Source organism: Urocampus carinirostris, chromosome 2 (assembly GCF_059441175.1).
Source record: "Urocampus carinirostris isolate Australia breed hairy pipefish chromosome 2, RoL_Ucar_1.0, whole genome shotgun sequence".
Taxonomy (NCBI): domain Eukaryota; kingdom Metazoa; phylum Chordata; class Actinopteri; order Syngnathiformes; family Syngnathidae; genus Urocampus; species Urocampus carinirostris.
Window position 1 is genome coordinate 21,964,161 of NC_142350.1, and position 17,813 is coordinate 21,981,973.

At 39.5% G+C, this 17,813-nt stretch overlaps 1 protein-coding gene across 2 annotated transcripts; it reads right to left on the reverse strand.

The window, feature by feature from the left end:
• Positions 1–251: 251 nt before the first annotated feature.
• On the reverse strand, positions 252–17,012 carry lypla2 (lysophospholipase 2). 2 transcript variants are annotated; one of them, XM_088329367.1, is made up of 10 exons: positions 16,934–17,012; positions 11,428–11,520; positions 10,332–10,363; positions 9,071–9,136; positions 8,951–8,998; positions 8,812–8,882; positions 6,403–6,476; positions 6,213–6,314; positions 4,234–4,404; positions 252–3,322 (listed from the first exon to the last, which is right to left on the reverse strand). In XM_088329367.1, the coding sequence occupies exons 2-10, from the start codon at positions 11,503–11,505 to the stop codon at positions 3,272–3,274; spliced, it is 693 nt and encodes a 230-aa protein (XP_088185493.1). In that variant the 5' UTR covers positions 11,506–11,520; positions 16,934–17,012; the 3' UTR covers positions 252–3,271. The 2 variants fall into 2 exon arrangements, with proteins under 2 accessions (XP_088185493.1, XP_088185492.1); XM_088329366.1 differs by lacking the exon at positions 16,934–17,012 and adding an exon at positions 16,831–16,851.
• Positions 17,013–17,813: the final 801 nt, after the last annotated feature.

Sequence of the window (17,813 nt, forward strand, 5' to 3'; positions counted from 1 at the left end):
TAAAAGTACACTAATCCTATAAATATATGTAATATGAACAGAACCTTAAAAATCACACCTCAAATTGACAGGGAGCCAATCAGGTAAGCCAATATCAATGTAATGTAATCAAACATTCTTGTTTTAGTTAAAAACCATGCTTCAGGGTAAAAATGATTAAGTGAGCAGTTCTCAAACAGTGGACACCGAGTATTTGGATAAACGCAAAAAAATGACACATTTTCATCCAATGGAAAAAAATAACTCGAGTACCAATTTTCATCTTGCAATTTATTCTGCATACAGGTGTTTGGAAACAAACCACCAGCCTGTTATTGAATGACCTTCATTAAAAACAGAACCCAATAAAAGGATGAGATGACAACAGTGGCAAAACACAAACACATCAAAACGTTCTGTTACACAAAAACACATGTACAAACCTAAACCCAGGAAAACTAGAATGCGCAACACATCACACATGAAGTACAACGTAAAAAAAAAAAAAAATCAAAGGAAGCAGGCAGCCGAAATGCAACAGTTTCAGTTGGGCGTGACTGACACATTCATTGATTCGTCAACAATCAAACTGGATGCATTTCCTCTTTTGTCCCCCCCCCCCCCCCCCCCAACCTTTCCCAGACAAGAACACAAGAAGCGTAAAGATATTCACAAAACTGGGCCAAAAAAACGCATACACCTGAAAAATGTCAATTTCTCTTAATGCACACATAAATCCTTAACGCGATAGTTATCGTCCGATGAACTTGCATACATTTCTTTTGTTATATCTTTCTACGGTTATGTTTCTTACCGGAGCCCGTCCAGTGTATGCCACATTATGAAAGCTTGACATATCAGACCTTAGAGCAAGGGTGCTCATTAAGTAGATCACGATCTACCGGTGGATCATTGAGTTGGTACTGAAGATTGCAGGCAAGTTCAGTGTATTGAATTTGTTGGGACACGCTGCAATCTAGCAGTGAAATGCAGCATTTCAGCATAGACGTCAATGTTGCTTTACAGCAGTAACAATTTGAGAACTTAAAATTTTGTCGATATAAAGTAAAATTTATTGCAATTATTTGTTTTTAATTTTTTACTTAGTATTTAATAAGTATTACACGATTTAAGACACAAAATAAAATGTAATATTATCAATAACAGCTGTTGGGAAGTAAGCTCAGGACCCAAAAATAAAATCAGGCATATAACAAACCCCAATAAGAGGTTTAATAGACAACCTCACGGAAACAACCACAACCCATGTGAAAATGAGGTCGGTGCTAACAGTTCTGGACCAAAGGGTGACATGGGCCAGAATGAAGTTTAAGCCCCAAAAAATCCAGGGCTATGGTGATCAGGAAAGGTAAATTGAAAAGGGCATTCAATCAGAAGGTACAAGGAAAAGTTATTTCATGAATTGACAACAATCCAATCAAGTGGTTTGATGATTCGCTTCCTGACAGGAACAGTGTCACCAAAACAGAAAAGCAGACTGAGGAATGGCTGAGGAGGATTGAAAAATAAGGGCTCCTAGGGAAATTCAAAGCATGGCTGTATCAGCATGGGTTGCCGTCAAGACTCACGAGGCTGTGTACGATGTTCTGATGACAAGCGTAGAAGTGGAGATCAATAAGTACCCCCAGAAATGGTTTGGAATCCCTCCAAGGTTCACAGCAGTAGGCCTGTATATAAAATCAGGGCAGCTCCAACTTCTTCCTTTATCCGTGCTGGAGGAATTCAAGTTAGCTAAGTGCAAGGGTCATAATGACTGCCAGGGCGATCAAGTTAGACATGCAGGCATCCTCACAAGATCAGGTGGCACCAGCAGGAGTGATGCAACAAATGGCAACCACATAGAAAAACAATGCCATACATCAAATTTGTCAGAAAAGAAAAAAAAGCATCAACCACCATAACAAAAAGAAAGAATCTGCTACAGAAAGTCCCGTCATGGGAAATGAATGTAGACATGGAAGGAAGACTGGAATTTCCTCCAGTTGTCCAGACGACCCCATGGCCAGATGTGGTAATGTGGTCCGAAGAGGCAAAGAAGATCATCGTGATAGAACGAACAGTCCCATGGGAAAAGGGTTGTGAGGAGGCGTCACAAAGAAAGAGTTCCAAATACTAGGACCTTTTGCATAACTGCAGGGAGAAAGGATGGCATGCTTGGTAGTTCCTAGTTGAGGCTGGTTATAGAGGATTCCCCACTCAAGTCAGTGTAGAGGATACTAACAGCCATGGGATTGACAGCGAAGGAGATGAAAAATAGCTGCTCGCAGGATGGGGGAAGCAGCAGAAAGAGCCTCTTGCTGGTTATGGAGCAGGAGGGAGGCGGTTGTCTAGAAGCCATGAGGAGGAGAAGGGCAGTGATTTGGCCACCAATGCCAGCCCACCAATTGGAGGGACTTGTGGTTCAGGGTCGAAACACCTGTTGTTCTTGGTAATCACCTGATGACATCAATCCTCCTGATCACCAAGAGAATGTATAGGCATTTTCGGATGTAACGTCAACAAATGTATAAGGTTATAGTTTAGCAATATGCCTGGCAAATCAAGAAAATAGTCAATTAAATTACTATTTAGGTATATGTTGGAATTTTGATTATTAACCACAAATGTAAGTCCTGGTAAGTGCCTAGTTTGAGTACAGGGTTTTTATTTCCAATGAATTGGTTCTGCACTACAGCAGAACATACTTATTTCTTCATTATTGGGCAAAAAAGATCGGAAAATAAAAAAGACTGTCTTGAATTGAGTCATTGTGTGTAATATTGTATTAGATATTTTATTTTTATGAAATGTATTTTGATTTATTTAGGCTAGACTGTTCTTGAATCTCCATTTGTTTGTTGTGGGTAGATCATTTTGACTCGCTTGCATGCTAAAAAAGGGTTAGTGTGAGCACCCCTGCCTTAAAGCTTGGTCAGTGGGTTAGAGTTAAGTTGCCAAAGGAGGGGCATCCATTTTACAAGCAATACAAACTTAACACTCGGAATGGATGGGAATGTGGTTGCCTCATGCATGATGTGGAGTGAAGTGTCACAAGATGATATAGAAACTGAACAAAATGAAGAGGAATCTTCTGCTTGGGGCTGATTTTCTTCCTCCAGAGGACGAGAACTTTATTATAATATATTTCGATCCAAATTGCAAGGTTGTGGAAGGAAAAAAGGGTGCTCATGGCTGTTTCCTGTTTGGGGAAGGAAAAACTGGGGTGAAAGGTCGGGTAGGGAGAGAGGTCAGTGTCAACAAGGCAGGAGATCACATAAGAGATGAGGTGAGGTCAGATTCGAGGCAAATGCTTCTCGATGAAGTCCTTTACTGCCAGCATCTCCTGCGGAAAAAGGCATTAAGAAATTGAGGAAGAAAAAAAAAAAAAATTCTTCCGTCAAGGTTTTTCTTTAAATAACATTTGTATGATAGTTCGTGTATCGTTGCCTAGTACTCCAATTAATGGTTTGTTCTTTTTAAATGAAAGTATGTTTTTGTACCACTAGGAGGAACTAAATATTACACAGTGTCCCTTTAAAATATTCAAACCATTATGGTTGAAAAACATATCAAAATGTGTAATATTACCCAATTTGACGCATCATAAGGCGGACAGGATTATAAGGCATACCTCAAAAAATAGTCTTTTGAGTTTGTTGTGTCCCTTATGTACATTCCTGTGCGTGTTTACATCCGTTCCCGTTTTGTGTTTGCGTACGTTGCAGTTTTGTGTTTACATACGTTATTGTGCCTGCTTACGTACCGTTCCTTCTTGTATTTATGTATGTTTTCATGCCAGTTTATGTAAATGCTGATTGTCATTTTATTACATTGTTTACTGTTTATTTTTGCTACCCTTTAAGTGTAGGGTAAATCTGTTGCTGGTGAGGAGCAATATAGTTCAATGTTCTATAACACAACTACCTGTATGTTCTTCTCAACTGACTCAAATACTGCTCAGAAAATTTCCAATTCTTTGGCATACAACATATCTTTAAAGTAACGTAAATAGTTACTTTCCCAGTTAACTGTTTTTACTGCAGTGTAATTTAGTTACTCACTCAGTTAATTTTTGGAAGAAGTAGTGAGTAACTTTATTTACTATTTTAAAGTAACAGGCCTAACACTGCTTATGTATATAAAATATATCACAAAAGGCCGTTTTTTTAGAGTGCGCCTTATAGTGCCGGAAATGCAGTAAATTGAAAATGGAAGTTTGACATCTATAGCTGTCAATGTCATTAATCTCTGCACCTGAGTGCAGGATCCGTGTTGGACCCCTGGGTAGGTTTTAAAGGTGATCATCTGCGGGTTGACAATGTATTTGAGCTTCTCTGCCGTCATAGCGCCGAACTGCACCGGGATCATTTCGTCCTTCTCGCCGTGACACTGCAGGATGGGCAGGTTTTTGTTGCCGCTTGATGCCTGTACAGCAGAGACGCCATTTGTCAGTGTGGTTGCACACAAGTTCAACTTAAGAATGTATTCAAGTTACAGTGCTGTGAAAAAGTGTTTGCCTCCTTTCTCATTTTTTGTGTTTTTTTGCACATGTATCACTCAGAGGTTTCAAATCATCTAACTAGTTTCAATATCACACAGAGACAACCCGAGGAAAAGCAAAAAGCAGTTTTGAAATTTTGATTCCATATATTTATAACAGGGTTCTTACAGCTTAAAGCAAGTTAAATTCAAGACTTTTTAAATGCCTTTTGAAATCAGAATTAAAATACAATTGAATCAAAAAAACACCTGATGAATTAAATGTATTTTAAACAAATTTTAATTTTGCCCCAGTTGAAAAAACATAGCCCTCTCCAGAGTTTTAGACGTTAAAAAAAAAAAAGAATGTTTAGAGTATATCATGGATCCCCAGACAAAGACAATTGATGTGTTACTAAATCTTTTTAGGACAATTGATACGCGTTACTAAATCGTTTTAGTTCAAACAAATTCCAATCTTATTAATGTATTCACATTTCTAAATACTTTCAAAAATTGGATTAAGACTTTTTAATGCCTTATTTTTAGAATAATGAGGACAATGCCTTTTAAGACTTTTCAAGCATCTGCGAGAACCCTGGTTACAGCACAAAAAAATTCAAAACCTATCTGGCCCTATGAGAAAGTATTGGGCCCCTGAACCTAATAGCAAGTTGGGCCATCTTTGATAATAGAAATCAAATGTTTACAATAGTTGTGAATGAATTTCACAACTCTGTGGAGGAAATTTGACCCCTTCTTCTTTACAAAATTGTTACAAATCTGCTACATAGAAGGGTTTTCTAACAGCAACCTTACCATTTAAGGTCACACAAAAGCATCTCAATTGGATTTAAATCCAGACTTTGACTAAATTATGTGCCATTTTTATGCCAGATGCAATGGGTTGCACACCTTCCAAAGAGTTCAATTTTTGACTTATCTGTCCACAGAATGTTTCTCAAAAGTCTTGAGGATAATCAATATGTTTTTTGGCAAACGTGAGAGAACTCTGTTTTTATGTGACAGCAATTATTTTTGCCTTGGAACTCCCCCATGGGTGCCTTTTTGCCAAGTTTAATTCTTACAGTGGAGTCATGAACATGGATCTAGGGTCAGTAGTTCTTTGCATATTTTTTAGGTTCCTTTATAAACTCCTGGATGAGCAGTCATCGCGATATTGGTGTAAATATTAGTTTATTCACCTTTCCTGGATAGGTTTTCCCCGTTTCCAGTTTTCTTCATTTGTGGATAATGGTCCCGACAGTGGTTTGCCCAAGCCCTACAGCCCTGGCCATTGCCTTTCGACCTTTTTCAGACTGATAAGATTTAGATCACTTCATTCCCTATTTCTTCTGGAATTTCTTTTGTCAGTGGCATGTCAATTGTGCTCTTGAGATTATGTTGCCTACTTCACTTTATCTAACAGATTCAATTTAGGTGGTGGCAATAAATTATGGGTGTGACCTGTGGAAATGAACTCAACTTTCCCAAAAACTGTGCTTAGTCACAGGTACTTTGTGATTTAACAAAGGGGGGCAATTACCTTTTAACATAGACCCAGATAGGTTTTGATATTCTTTGTGCCTTAATAAATGGAATCAACATTTCAAAACTCAATTTCGTATTTCCCTGGGTTGCCTCCATTTGATACTAAAATTGCTTTAATTAACTGAAACTTTTGTGAGTGATAAATACGCAAAAAAACACAAATCAGGAAGGGGGGAAATACTTTTTTATGGCACTGTAAATACCATGGGGAAACTTTTGTGAAGCGGCAGCCAGCAGCTGAGGGCCACCACCCCAGCTAACTGGTGCTGGCAGGTCAAGGCGGTATACAAGGACAAGGCCCCGCCCTGAAACAGGAAGCAAGAACGTTTCATTAGTCTTGAACATGAATCAGAACAAATCTTGACAAGGGTGTGTACAAGGTTCTGCCGATACCTGAGAGAAGCCGCCAAGCATGATACGATTTGGTGGGATGCCGTTTTTGGCCTCATGTTCGATGATGGCCATGACTAAAAGGATCAAAGGTGCAGTATTACACACAAAACACAATGCTAACTACAAAGTTTGTATACCTTTTTCATGGCAATTTCAAGCACTTTTAAAATAATTTAGTAGTCATTTTTCCAATAACTTTAGTACCAATAAAAGAAAAAAACCCGCACCGATCAAAAGAATGAGAGCCTAAGCTTTGGTTTCAAACCCCAACGTTTTTTTGGACCCTAAAAATCGGTCCAAAATCCCCCAAAACTACCTCTGCATCTTACCCTAGCCATAACCCTGTTTCAAATGGTAACCCTAGCTCTAAACCTATGTTGGAACCCTACATTCAGTTTGGAACCCTAACATGGAGCCCAAACCCTAGTTCCTAGGTAAATTACAGGTGTAAAATTATAACTATAACCTTATCTTCTCTGTTCCTTTATCTTCTTGGGTTTTTTACCTCACTGTGAATGTGTGAAACTGGAGTGTCATGCCCAATTTCGTTGTCACAATACGTTTACCCATTTTGTAACAATGACAATAAAGGTATATTCTATTCTATTCTATTCTAAATCTTACACTAGCTGTAAACCACCCCTATTTCATAACCCTAAATTGAGTTCAATGCCCTAATAAAGAAGATATGGTGTGGAAGAGCCACACCATATATTTTGAGACGGAATTCAACAAAACCGCTACACATGCTCTCCAGACAAAGCCTATTCTTCAGCATATTTTATTTCACTGTGTGATATTTGATCATTTGATCAAATCTATGAAATCATAATGCCAGGGCATGTGTCCGGTACTAATATACCACCTAAAAGTCATCTCCCTCCCGCAGATACTTAAGGGTGTAAAGTCACATTTCATAAATAATGGTTTCAAGGTACAAGCAAAGTTCTTTTGTAAAAATGTCACAAAAGTCTGCAAAAGAAGATCCCGAGGCATTTACTTTTGGCGCATAGCTCAACCTATCCCTACTGCTCACCCAATCAAATTTCTTTGGGTCCTCTGCTGAAGTTTGAGTATTTACAGTTTGTTCTGTGGATTGCCATCACAGTAAACAAGCATTATTTAATGAACTTCCATATAAAGGATTCCTTAGTGATGTACAGCCCAAACAAGGTTTTTTTTTTTATGTCAGTTAAAAATGTGCCCTATATATGCTGGATAGTACCGTTCATCAAGCTCAGCATTGGTTCGGCTTTGTGTGCACTACGATAGGCTTCGTTCACACAAATTTGGAACGACATTGAGAAAATTTGCATGAAATAAGTTTTGTCTCTGAGCCATATGTACTCATGAAAAGTGCCATATTTGGCTCGCGAGCCATTTGTTCTCTACCCATGCACTAGACCACTAGGGATACACACATTGAAAAGCATCAAGTCTTATCTCATTAACACACTATTTTAGTCACGTTACCCCGAGAAAACAAAGTGATTAAAATTGTTAGGAATTTTGCCTCAATTTTTCTCAGCTCAAGCTACGCAAGTAAGGGACAAATGTTTTGAATAAGTGCTTCCATGAGTTTATATCAGAGGTCGGTAACCATGTATAGCACTATTCATGAGTACATATGGTTCAAAGATGCATTTTTCTAAATATTACTTGATGCAGAGCCTATTGTCGCACATGCGAGGCCAAGACAATACAAAAGGACAAAGCGTTTGGTCCAGTATAAATAGGACAACATTTTAACTACAGTTTAAAGGTAAGATGTCACACCAGCAGACCCTGTTTTGGCTGTAAATCACTAAATAATCCTTGATATGGAGGCTCATTAAACAACCTATGTTCATTGTTGAGACACTTTATGATGAAAAGCCACAGAACAAAACTCAACGTAAAACAAACGTTTTACCCAGAAGCTCTAACAAAGAATGTAGATAATTTGATTGGATGAGCGGTGGGAATGGGCAGCGCTATACAGTCTGCGCACTCTTTCTTCTTTGCCCACTGCTGTCTGAACTGAAAGTAAACATGTTGGTATCCTCATTTGCAGTATTTTGTGCCATTTTAACAAAAGAACTTTGCTTGCATCTGGTTTTGAAACTATTATTTAAAACAAAAATGACGGACAAAATGAGTCCCTACACTCTTAAGTAACTGCGGGAGGGAGACGAATTTTAGACTAATACACAAATATATTTTCGCTTTTATGGCTCATTAGGTGAAAAAGGTTCAACACCTGGTTTATATCTAAGTATGACCAAATTACTTCCCACAAAGCCTCTCTTTTCCTTCAATTCAGTTCTTGTAGGCTTCGTAAGAGTGAGGGGCTGAAGCCTTAAAATTGGTTCCAACTTAAAGTGCAGATAATATGGTTAACAAAACCAGGTCTCCAGTCAAAAACCTCACTATTGTCAGCTGCCTTTTTGATCCCAGGTTCGTCCTCTGGGGCTTCAGGGCTGAGGCCCATAAGGTCAAACCTGCGCAAAAAAAAAGCCGCTTACAAGTGTTGCCTTTTTTTGATCATCTTGTTAAAGAAACTTGTTACCAGGCGGGCATCATGGCTTTCATGTTGAGCGTGACGGGGATCCTTGGCCTGTTAAATAGGGGAGAAAATCAACTAAATTAAAGAGAAAAAAAGCTCCTTGGTCCCTCTACAGATACTCACGCATGAGGGCAGATGAACTTGACGTGCGGAACCTGGATTCCTGTCAGGGTGTCTGCCCATCCATGCCTGGAGACCAAAAACGTGACAATCTAACATTAAAGGTATTCTCAAACATATTTTTTTTCAGTTAGGCACAGAACGTGTACTGCTCCGCCCCATCAATATGCAACTTTGGGCGACTGGAGAAAATTAGCCCCAGAGTTGACCCATCTGGCTTGTTCGCTATAAAGCTGTGACATCATTGAAGAAACACAACACTTTCAAGATTGCGAGTCCCATTAACACAACATGTGAGGCCAGCTCCGAAACAGACAGCGATTGCATACCGCTCATTTCTTCTTGGAGGTAGATCATTGTGGCTTTTTGTTTGTTCTTCACCGCGTGTGTCATTGTTGGTATGATTAAGTCTGGCTAGTGCGCCGTTAGCATCATGGCTGGCGTTCCTGTTTCGTTTGCTCCCGGTGGGCGCTTGTTTGCTGCCCACTGTGTGTTGTTTGGCGAGCTAACCTGGTTTTGTCGTGTACTTTGTTTTAATCCCAACAGGCTTTGTGTTTATAGGAGTTACCCTTGCGGCTTTTTGTTGTAGGTTCACGGTTACTCATGGGCTAGCCTGGAGTTAGCACTTTGCGATGTTCTTTTGTATGTTGGTTCCCTGTTAGCCTGGCGGCTCACTGCGTTTTTACGCCGAGACTGCGGCCGCCTTTCGTCGTTCAGTGCCGGGTTAGGCTCTTTTTGGATGATCTCCCTTTGTTGTACCATTACTATTTCCACCTGTGACAGAGTGCCTAGGCATACTCCACAACAAAACACCATTAACTTTGCTTAAAACCCTCTTCGACTCATCAACACATAAAGCAATATGGTGACTGGCCTGCTCGGGTGCTGGTGTTCCTTCGATGATGTCACAGCTCAGGATAATAAAGACAAGATATACAGTTTTCAAAATACATAATCTCAGAAAATATACTGACGTAATACATATAGATGTTTTGCAATTCATGGAACCATTTCCTCACATTTCGCATGTTTAATAATTTGGGATTACCTTCAACAACAACACCACATCTTGATATTTGGGTTTGTCTCCTTATATGTGATTGTGGTCAAAGTAGTCCGCAATCTACAACCTACCTTTTCCATCATTGAATATATTACATCTTCATTTGGCTACTCCAGTTAAATTTGCCCTAGTTTAAAATACACTGAGGGTAATTTGATTTATTTTTAGCCTAAACTGAGATTGTGTCGCTTACTTACTCACCCTGAGTCTCCCAGTCCATGGAGGAATATCACCTGAAACGAAGACAGAACAAACACCGTTCAAAATTTGCCTCAGAATAGGAATAGGACTGACATAAATGGCTAGCGCAGTTTGGGGGTGTCCATTTGTGATGAAACGCTAAAAGGGGCAACATTGGGCATTCAAGGTGTCAGGATTTCCATTGCAAGTGGAAACATTTGTTGGCCTGGGAAAGATGGGTGCCACCATGGTTTACTTGCCCAAGACACACCACAGGGAATAGTGCCAATATGACCATAGTGGTTAAGGGAACCAGACATTTACAGTTGGTGTGGACTAAAGTCAGGCATACTGGACGAGGTGGTTAGATGTACGATTATGTCAGGAGGAAGACTGTATGGGTCGGTAACTAGCCCTGCTAATGCTATTCTCAGTTTCTCTAAATTGCGCTCTTTGTGTTTTCTGACATGTGAGCCACCACATCAGACAGATGATTAACATTGGTTTGACTATTCATTGCCGCTGATGTTGGATATTGTAGCTTTTAGGTTTTGTCTATTGTTTCTCAAACACAGTTCACTACAATTTTCTGATGTCCGTCATGGTGTCGTCATGTGGTTAGGTCATGTGTGTTCAAAGGGTCAATCTGAACACAATTTTCTCAAGCAAAACTGCAATTCAGTCCAAATTAGTTAAGCAGGGTTCCTACAGCATGTTAAATTCAAAACATCTTTGGACTTTTTTAGTGCCTTTTGAAATCAAATTTAAGACTAAGTCAACAACAAAAACAAAAAAACATAAATGAAATGGATGTTTCCAGTACTTCATGGCTGCCCAGTCAAAATTGGCAGAATACAAATTCCAAAGATCTCTTCTGCTACATTTATGAAGCATTTTTATCATGTTGCATGGAAAATGACTTTGTGGTCCAGTGTGAAACATTTATAAATATGACTAAATCTTGGTGTCAAAATTTTTAAGACCTTATGGCAATTTCAAGAAGAACAAATTCAATGTCTTCTAAGACTTTTCAAAGATCCGCCGGAACCCTGTTAAGAGTCCAGGGTCCTCATATTCATTCAAATTGTTGACGGTATGGGCAAGTCTCACGACTCACCGCCGCAGTCTCCTTTTGGGTCCCGGACACCGTCACAGCATCGGCGAGCAGCGGCACAGACATGTTGTTGCCACACATACACAGTGAGAGAGTCTGGAAAGAAATACAAGGAGATATCAGCGCACAACAGTTAATAAACTTGGGTTGTCCATTGTCAAAAATTAGGCAACAATGAGAGAAAGGCAAAACAAAAAACAACTGCAGTTAAAAAGATGTCCATTTGATGTTGCAAAAGTCAGGCGCCACTCACAATACTGTAGCTGAGTTTCTTCATCGCTCTTTTATTCTCTGTCTTGCTCCCTTTTCCATCTTTCTCTTTCTACATCTTGCTCTTTATCCCTCTCCTCTTTATATCATTTCATGTTCTTTTTATCCCTCTGTCTTTCTTCCTTAGTTCCACATGCTTTTTTTCTTTCTTTGTCTCTCGCTTTCTCTCTGCCTCTTTACCTCTGTCTCAATCTTTTTCTCTTACTCTCTTTTACCTTCTTTTTTCCTTTTCTCTCTCCCCATTTTTCTTTCACCATCTTCCTTTTCTCTTTAGAGATTTTGTTCTTCCTCCCTCCTTTGCTCACTGTCCTCCTCTAAATTTTTGTATCTCTCTCCTTCCTTCTCTCTTGGCTCTACTAGTCTGGCCCCGTGAGTGTTTTATCTACCATATTTGACTTAATCTCAACAGGGATTCTCAATAGCAACTACATTATTTTTAAGACCGTGTGTACTTATTGTAATGCATAAAAAAACCTTCATTGGTATAAAAAAACATTTATTTGAATAATATGCAAAAATACATGATCTTCCATACCAATGTTAATTTTTACAACTATTCATAGGCCGAGTAATTTGTATTTATTTTACATAGCAAAACAATAAATGGTTAATCACATATTTTGGCAATGGTTTTAGTTCACATTAGACAATACAGTGCCATCTAGTTGTGAAATATTTCACAATATACATTAGCACACAAAACAACAAACGTGTGCTATACACTTGAGAGTATATATGACCCTTTTTTCCCTACCACATATCCAAAAAACAAATTACATTTGGACTTACCACAAAACAAAAAGGAAGAGCAAGCAATAATTTGTATTTATTGTGCAGCAAGTTTTTGTCCACAAAAAAAACAAAAAAATGTTATCCAACTTTGAAATATTGTCAACAAATTGTTTTGTGGCTTAAATCTGTAAATATGATAGACATTCCCAATGTCCGAATGATATATGCCTCAGAATCTGCCCCTTTTGTTGAATAAAAACGGTCTTGAGGCACCATCTGGAAGACCAAAGTGGTACTACAACGCACAACAAAATTCAAAACACATATTTGCATGCATTTAAGATGCTTAGTGGCGCATAAATCAAGCAACACAACGAATTGTTGAGCAAATTAGTTGCCAACACTTTGAGTTGTCTGTCCCTGTGTGCCCTGCGATTGGCTGGCAACCAGTTCAGGGTGTCCCCTGCCCACTGCCCAGAGATGGCTGGGATGGGCTCCAGCCCCCCCCGCGACCCTAATGAGGATGAGCGGTACGGCTAATGAGATGAGACTTTTAATAATCAATTGTATCGATTTGTTGTTGCAACCCTAACATATTTAAATCAAAACACATTTAAGACCCGAAACTCAAAGGCACAAATAAAAAAATGCTTTTGAGCACCTGGTTAGCTCTGTCGTAAAAGCCTCTCCTTTATGCCCTTTGACTCTGTGATGATGTTGGCACACACGGGATCCGTCTGGAGTTAATGTGTAAACTGCTCGCTGAATTAAACTTGACGCAAAAAGTTTAAATTTCAACAGAATTCCGTCCCAGAAGCCATCCAGTGAGTGACGGAGCTTCACAAGAAGGCCATCATCTGTTCTAAGCTGAATGGAACTTGGACATAGTCACATTTAATAGTAGAAGTCAGTGTTTTCCATACCATTTTGTTGTGTCTATAACATGTACAACACTTTGTCAGAAAACAAATAAGGCATTTCAGCAAAAAGGCCAGCATTTTGCCAAAATCGCACTGATCAAAACCAGAAACACTTTGAGGTGCCTCCCACTTCATGGTGCTAACTTAGCATATTGAGCTAATTTCCTTGATTATCTGCTAACCTTATTTGACTGGCATTCTACCTGCCAGTTTCATTGACTTTGCAAGATGGTGAGTCGCTCTAAAGCCCTAGCAGCAGATTGTCAAAATTAAAACAAAAGGGATGATCTTATTAGCCATAGCAAGACAAGTTGATTGTTCGATATGTGATTTCAAGAATATTGAATCTTTACAAAACTAAAAACGTATTCAATTCTCCCAGGCAGGCTGATCGTCCACGGAAAACAAATGCAAGAGAGGACAGGTCACTGCAAAGGATGTCAATAGGTAATCGTTTCCATGCTGCAGCTGGAATTGCTCCCCAGTTCAGTGCTGAACGTGGTAAGGATCTATCTGGCCAAACATTGTCTCTGCGTTTAGGAGCATTTGGCCTGAAGGCCCACGCTGCAGTGAACAAACCTCTCATTAGCAAGGAAAGTCAAAAAACACTGAGCTTTTCTGAGGAGAATGTTGTGTGGACAGAGGAGAACCGGTCCAGAGTTCACTTCAATGATGAAAGCAAATTGAATTATTTTGGGTCTGATGGGAAGCATTATGTTCGGCGACACACTGGGGAAAGACTAAACCCAAGTGTGAAAAATTAAAAAAGTCAGTGAAAGGTGGAGGAGGACGTGTCATGGTTTGGGGCACATTTTCTGCAGCAGGAGGGGCGGGGTCTCTTTCACAGATACGTGGCCAAGTGAATGCAAATGTGTAACAGAACATTCAACAGCACGTTTCCTTACTTGCGTTAATCGCCCAATACACCTGCAGTTTTCATTCAGGACAATGCTCCATGTAACACAGCAAGTGGCGGGTTGTTGTCAACTCGCCTAAAATCCCAATCTAAGGCGCACCCAAGGTAAATTGAGGGCTGTTTTTGAACCATTTGTAGAATATGGACGCTTTCTGCCTCTTTTAAAAAAGTAAGACTCATGTTTTGACCAGAACTGAAACAATTACTGCAAGTGCTACTAACATTATGTAATCTAAGTTGGAACACACAGAAATAGATTTTTTTCTGCAATCCAACTTCTGCAGATGAGTAGCATGAGCATCTTAGCTGGAAAACAGGTGAATCAATAGCTTGAAACCTTGCCTGGTACTTTGTCAAATTTGATCACAATCTGAAAAACTAAACAGTGTGTAATACACCTTTTTTCAAGAGTAAGTTTGAGAGTTTCCAAAAGTGGCCATTTGAAGATGACCAGTTTAACACTCAAATCTTTGCAACCTTGCATTTTACTCAAACGTTCCGACAAGATGGCGTGAGGAGGATGCAGCCATCTAGCCTTGTTTAAAGACTTCTTAGGAAAATTCCACAGAGTCTTGTCATTTGTTAGGCCCTTTCTCAGGTTTTTTTTTTTAATTTTCCTCATGTTGAGGTTTTCGGGCTTTTCCCTGCCCGCATGCCGGTTTCAGATCAGGGGATGGTGTAATTGAAACCTGTGCAGTCCTTTGAGACATTGTGTTGTTTAAGGGCTATACAAATAAATGTGACTTGACATTTTAAAATGTACTTAAAACTTTTTATTGTCAATGTGTTTTTGTTGAAATACAACCCCTGGCAAAAAGTGTGCAACCATCAGTCTTTGACAAGTACTCACTCCACCATTTGATTCTGTAGAACAAACTCAGATACAAAGCGTGAAAAAATTGTTTTTCAAAAGTGCAACTCTATGACATTCAGAAACATGAAACAAAATGAATTTAAAAAAAAATGGTGGTAAATGCTACTTTTATAGACCAAGCACAGGGAAAAAATATGGAATCACGACAGACAAAGAATAAGCAATCAAAACATATAACTAGTATTTAGTTACACAACCTTTAGCTTTTATGACAGCTTGCAGTCTCTGAGGCATTAACTTGATGAGTGACAAAGAGTATTCTTCATCAATCTGGTGCCAACCATTTGATTGCAGTTGCCAGGTCATCTTTGCAGATCATATCCTTGCTGTGGACAATTTTTTAAATTTCCACCACGGGTTTTCAACTGGGTTAAGATCCGGGACATTTGCAGGCCATGACATTGACTGGATGCGTCTTTCTCCAAGGAATGCTAACACAGTTTTTGCTATGTGGCATGAATTGTCATCTTGGAAAATCAGTTCATTATCCCCAAACAATTTTTGAAGGAATAAGAAAGCTGTCCAAAACGACAATGTAAACATTTATTGCAGATTTGACCACAGCCATCTATCTCCCCAGTGCCTTTGCCTGACATTTTTGGCCTTTCAAAAAGCCATACATGGACTCAAACTTCCTCCCATGTCCTCTTCATTTGTCTTGTTGGGCATTTTTCTGTTTAAAACATAAGGCCTTTAGCTGTTCGTCTTGACGCCTACATATCTTCCTTGGTCCAAAAATGTGTTTTTACTTTAACAACCTTTATATGCTGTTTGTACTTGGTCCAATTCTTCAATACGGCTGACTGAACAGCACACATCTTTGGAAACCATAAGAGTAGACTTTCCTTCTTCAAGAAGTTTGACGATCTTGTCTCTCGTCTCAAGAGACATTTCTCATGTTTTAACCATGATTCTTGCCAATCCACTTCGTTTAGGAGCCCTCCAAGGTGTGATAGCTGCACTGTTTTTAACTGCTGATTGACAAGCAGACTTAAGCCAAGCAAGGTTCCCACTTAAGTAAATGAAATTGACTGGGTGTGTCCTTATTTTATATTCAAAATGCAATTATTCCTTATTATGTTCCTCAGAATGGAGTGATTCCAAATTTATTTCCCTGGACTTGCTCTATACAAGTCACATTTACTGACCATTGCAATGTTTTTTCTTAATATCCTTCAGTGTTTCTGAATGCCAATATGTTGCACTTTGGGATGGATGACCAATCGAGTGTTTCATGTTTGTGATCTGAGTTTTTTCAAAAGAATAAAATGTCAGAGAAAGTGTTAGCCCGTGCCTGGTGATTCCATACTTTTTGCTAAGGGTTGTAGAAATTCCTAATAAAACCAAGAAGCCTTAAGGGTTAAAAAGCGGTCGACCACCGACCTGACCCTCAACTGTGAAAGCGGAAGTGGGTCGGTACACGGTTATCAGGCCGGGAGAAGACAATAATGGCTTCTTCCTTCATCACTCGTGATGGCATTTAACGCTCTCATAAATCTCTCAATCCGACTAGACCACCGTCCCCGGAGAGCGATTAAATCCCGGTTAATCTACTTCCTTTATCACACAAAACGCTAGCAAGTACCCACACAATAAGTGCCATTGTCTGCTAGCCGGCGTCTCCGACCGTGTGTAGGTTCGCGACCAAAGGGCGCTCAAACGTCACAAAATGGCCACCTAGCACCGATAAATACCTTCCGCATTGAGATGGAGTAACGACAAGAACATGTTTTTTAAAATAAATGTCAGCGTAAACGCTGAGGCCCGTAAGAGGATGCCATAAATTGCTGCACTCACCGCTCGCTGCTGTCCAAGTTCACTACAGAGAGGAACTTCCGGTTGGTATCCGCACAATCGAGGGGCGGGGCACCGTTGTTGACGCATGATTAACCACGCCTTCAATTCATCGTGTTAAAATATGTAATCATTTTGCGCACGTTTTAAAAGTCTTGGAAACAATCATTTTACAAAATCACACTGCAAAAAAATAAAACACACAAATCACTTTATCATTAAAGAACACGGTAATTTTTTGCCCTGTCAAAATAAAAGTATAACATGGGCCAAAAACTAGTTCAGATTAGAGGTATGATGTGGCTTAAATATTAAAACTTTAAATCGTTGGCGTACGCCTTTAAAGTCTTAGAAACAACAAAGTTGCAAAAGAACACTGCAAGAACAAATCACGTGATCGTAAAAATAAGACGGCAACTGTATTTTTCAGTCCTGTGAAAGTAAAATGAAGTAAAATATGGGCCAGAAACTATATCAGACAAGAGATATGATCAGGGTTTATAAAGCTAGCCAGACCCGTCCCGGCCCGCGGGTATAAAAGAACAAAAAAGTCCGAGCCCGATTGATAAACTTGATTTAAGGGGCTGAGCCGGATAACCTGAATTTTCACCATTTTTTGGTGAGGAGGAAAGGTGATTTGGGCCATCTCAGAAGATACACATGCCTAGCAGCATGCATGCTGCCTGGATCTTCCATGAAGAAAAATTGACCCACTGCAGAATACATGACGAATGTATATAAAAAAAAAAAGTCAGCGAGAGAGGCCCGGCCTGCATAATGATTGACATTTTGTGCCCAAACAGCTGTCCAGAGGTGCGTCTTCATTGTTTCCCCGATGACCAAAGGCGCTTATGGGACCCATGAACCTTGATTGAACTTATAA